This window comes from Musca vetustissima, unplaced genomic scaffold (genome assembly GCF_032173495.1).
Source record: "Musca vetustissima isolate MV318-11 ecotype Yass unplaced genomic scaffold, APGP_CSIRO_Mvet_v1 utg307820, whole genome shotgun sequence".
NCBI classification, from domain to species: domain Eukaryota; kingdom Metazoa; phylum Arthropoda; class Insecta; order Diptera; family Muscidae; genus Musca; species Musca vetustissima.
Window position 1 is genome coordinate 1 of NW_026879496.1, and position 4021 is coordinate 4021.

The 4021-nt window shown below is 30.1% G+C and overlaps 1 protein-coding gene across 1 annotated transcript; it reads right to left on the bottom strand.

Moving 5' to 3' along the window:
- Positions 1–2193: 2193 nt before the first annotated feature.
- LOC133324412 (cyclic GMP-AMP synthase-like receptor) lies at positions 2194–3499 on the bottom strand (the record flags this gene model as incomplete). Its single annotated transcript, XM_061533250.1, has 2 exons — positions 3316–3499; positions 2194–2897 (listed from the first exon to the last, which is right to left on the bottom strand). Coding segments are annotated over exons 1-2 (888 nt in total), but the record flags the coding sequence as incomplete, so codon positions are not given.
- Between the last annotated feature and the right edge of the window lie 522 nt (positions 3500–4021).

Sequence of the window (4021 nt, forward strand, 5' to 3'; positions counted from 1 at the left end):
AATCGGTTATATTGATTATTGGCTTGTTCCCGTACTGCAAGAATCTACTATTTTTTACTCCGATAACACATTTTTCCTTTATGATATCGAAGTATATAGTAAAATTGATTCCTGCAGTACGGGAACATACCAAATATTAACATTAATTATAGCGTTTGTGTAAGCTCGTGGATTTTTTAAAGAACATTTTTTATAAGCTCGTGGATTTTTTTACAGAATATTTTTTCAAGGTCCCAACAAGGTGCGGATTTTTTTTTATAGAATATTTTTTCTAGGTCCCAATAAGGTGCGGATTTTTTAAAGAATATTTTTTCAGGAGTTTCCAAGGCTTGTACTTTTTTAAGGGCGTGGATTTTTTAAAGAATATTTTTTCAGGGTTATCTATGGCGTGTATTTTTTAAAGTCCTGATTTAGATTAGGCGAGTTTACTTGCGGCAATTCTTATCGCTCTCTTTTGAACTTGCTTCATGCGTCTATACAAGGCAATTCGGTTTCAAAAATATTTTTTTTTACATTTTGTGACAATGTTCTGGATTAGTATTTCAAATTACTGACACTACAAACTAAATACACAAAACGATTTGCCAGAAAATTGTCGGTACGGGCAATTTTTTTCAATTTCTATTCCCCTTGCCCCTCTGTCCAGCAAACAAAGACTTGCCGCAAGTAAACTCGCCCAATCTAAATTGAGACAAAGAATAATTTTTTCAGGGTTGTAAAAGGCGTGTATTTTTTTGAAGAGTTTTTTCATAACTCTTTTTTTTCGTAATCATACGTTTTTATGAATAAATTTTAGGTATTTCAATGTTTTAAAAAAACCTTTCTTTAGGGCCATAGTGGGTACACGACTAGCGCCTGAAGCCGGTTAAAACCGATTATTGAATACTTTATGGCTCAAACACTCATTTGAAAATGTGGCAACAATTTTCAAACGGTATTTAATTAAATTTTATTTTTTTGTTGGTGAGTAAAAAATATTGTAATTTTTTTGAAAACAAATTACAAAACTTTTCGATCTATTTATGCAGTTTTTTGGATTTTGGATCATTGGAATGATTACGTGATATTCTCTCTACATCTATGAAGTCCATACTAAAATATGGGTTTGCAAAGTTCGGTAAGTACCTTTAAATATTGTTATTGTGTAAAAAAACCAGCGGGGAAAATACAAGGTTTAAAATTTTGGAGGCTGATATACCCAGAAATATGCAAGCTGTCTACAGAACCTTGAAATATATTTAGTTTAGTAATCTTTTCTTCGCTGGGTCTTGCAATTTGTTTATGAATATTTTTCAATATATATATATATATATATATATATACATATATATATATATACATATATATACATATATATACATATATATATATATATATATATATATACATATACGAAAAAAGTGCCTTCAGCAACTGAAAACGCCACAGCCATGAAAAAATGCTTCTGAAACAGATTATTCAAAATCTATTATTTTTTGGGAATTACGCATATATTTTTTATTTATATTTATTCATATTACAAAATATTATTAAAAAAAAGTATTAACTCTTAATGGAGTTAGAGTAAATATTTTGAAAAAAATTGCTTATAATTTGGATTTTATGATCACAATGTTGGCTCATTACAGGATGACTTTCTTTTTTTTTAGTTCAATACATAAGTTTTTTCTGTTTCTTTTTTGTTTTGGGATTTTTTCTAAATATACAAAATATTTCATAGACACGACTTTGTATTACGGGTGTTATTATCATTTTGGTTTTTTCCAAATCGATTCGGGCATTATGGACACATCCCAACATTTCTATCAAATTTGACGAAGACAATTGATCATACATATTTAAGCGGCTGTCCCAAAAAAATGGCAATTTCCCCAAACGCAAACTATTTTCCATGGCTACGAACATCTAGATAATATGAAAGATATTGATAAACATAGAAGAAAGGAAGGAAAAAAGGTGATTTAATTTAGATATAAAAATATTGTATTAAGAGTAGTCTACATAAATTGGTGTATTTTTAGTTGACTGCAACTTGACATTTTAGTTTCTCTAAATATAAAAAATCCTCCGGGCAGAAAAATGTTCAATGTACTTGATCCACGATCAGATTTTTTGAAAATCATCAACAGGATGAATTTAACATAGACAAAACGATATATATATATATATATATACGCCCCTAATTCAACTTACATCCAATATTATTATTGACAATGAATTATTCCAATAATCCTTGCTCTGCGTCTCCCTGACTTTCCACAAAAATAATGTTTTGATAAAATAACTCTTCATACAGCTCATATTCGAATGGGCATCACGAAATAGTTTCATCATACGCAAACAATTCTTCAAATTGTTACAGCCGCTTATTAGCTTCTGTTCCTGCCGATAAAATGATGTGTGGAACGATGTATGACGCTTGGGGGCCCCCTTAATTGGTTTCGGTATGGCTTCCCATTGGCCAACATTAGTCCCTGTTACACTCTGCTCCTGATCCATCAATATACCAGGTACAAAGTCCACTGAATATTGCATATTCAAGCTGTTGACTTTAATTGTATGCGCAGGTCCTGCTCGGTGGTAACGTAATTGTGTATTCTCGAAATGCCAATCCATATCCTCGAGGGCTTTGGTAAAACAACTTTGGAAATATGATTGGAATTTTTTCACTATCAAACAATTATCAGCGTTCAACCATTTGCGGAGATATATACATGTAGTTTCATGTTCTTTTTTGTGCTGTATTTTCTCCAACAGTTTGGTAAAGTCCAAATGAACATTTCCCGGTATCTCATGATCTTTTTTAACAATAATAAGCTCATTTTCCGGGAAACGTATATGGAATACCAAATCGAATTCATTAGGTATTGTGACTTTCAAGTTGTCACCATAACTACCTGGGGAGAGAGAAAAACCAAATAATTTTGTAAGGTCTCTACATAGCCGCTGATTTTTAAAATGAATTTTTCGAAGTCATTACATTGGCGTGGATTTTTTTAGTGTACCCCAACATTTACGAGGATTAAAAAAAATTCTTTTCAACGCCCAAACATTGGCGTACATTTTTTTATAAAAATTTATCTCTCAACACTCCAACATTGGCTTGGATTTTTTAAAAAATAATTAAAAAATGCTGAATACTTGAAAAAAATTACTTTCAAATGAATACTGCAATTACAATGCAAAATTCAAATAACAAAAATGATGAATAATTAAAAAAAATATCCACAATTCTTTAAATATATAGCACCACATTTGAATTTATATTTATTGTATTTTGTATGTGTGTTTTTTTAATTTTGTTTTTTGTTTTACCTCCCAGTTGATAGCCGTTAAAGAGATACCCAAACGGCTCTGCACTACGCAGACGTGTAAAGATTGCAATTTTCAATTTTTCAAAATGATTTGCATAGATTTCACGATGTTGATCAATATTTATGTATTGATTGATATCCATTAAAATGGATTCCAGATTTGGTTTTAGCGTTGCTGCAGACATTGTTATTGTAAGGCTTCTCCGCCGCCGTGTTGTTAGAATGAAATGTTCTTTAGGACTGAATATTTTCTAGTAGTTCATGTTATCAGTGTTTTGTCGTCTTTTGTTTTTTTTTTATTGTGTGGAGGTTTTCTTTTCAATATTTTATTTAATCGATTATCACAACAATAAAATTATTTTTTTAAACAATATTTTTCTAAGAAAGAATTATTATCTTAAAGAGTTATTTTTCCAGGAACTAACAACCCCAATAATGATCTAATGGACTTAAAGAGGAGAATATCGCTTCTGTTTATAAACAAAAAAACTATTGTTTAGTTGGAAATATATAAACCGTAGGTGCGTAGTTAACCCTAAGAGAGAGATCAATAAAAAAAAAACTGTAACTCATTAAAAAATTGGACTATCGTGAGGTTTTTTGTTTTAAATTAGTCTATGCGGATCTGGTCTAGATGTACAAAATTTACATTAAAATAATATATATTTAAATACATGCTTAAATGATAATCTATCTAAAACAATCAT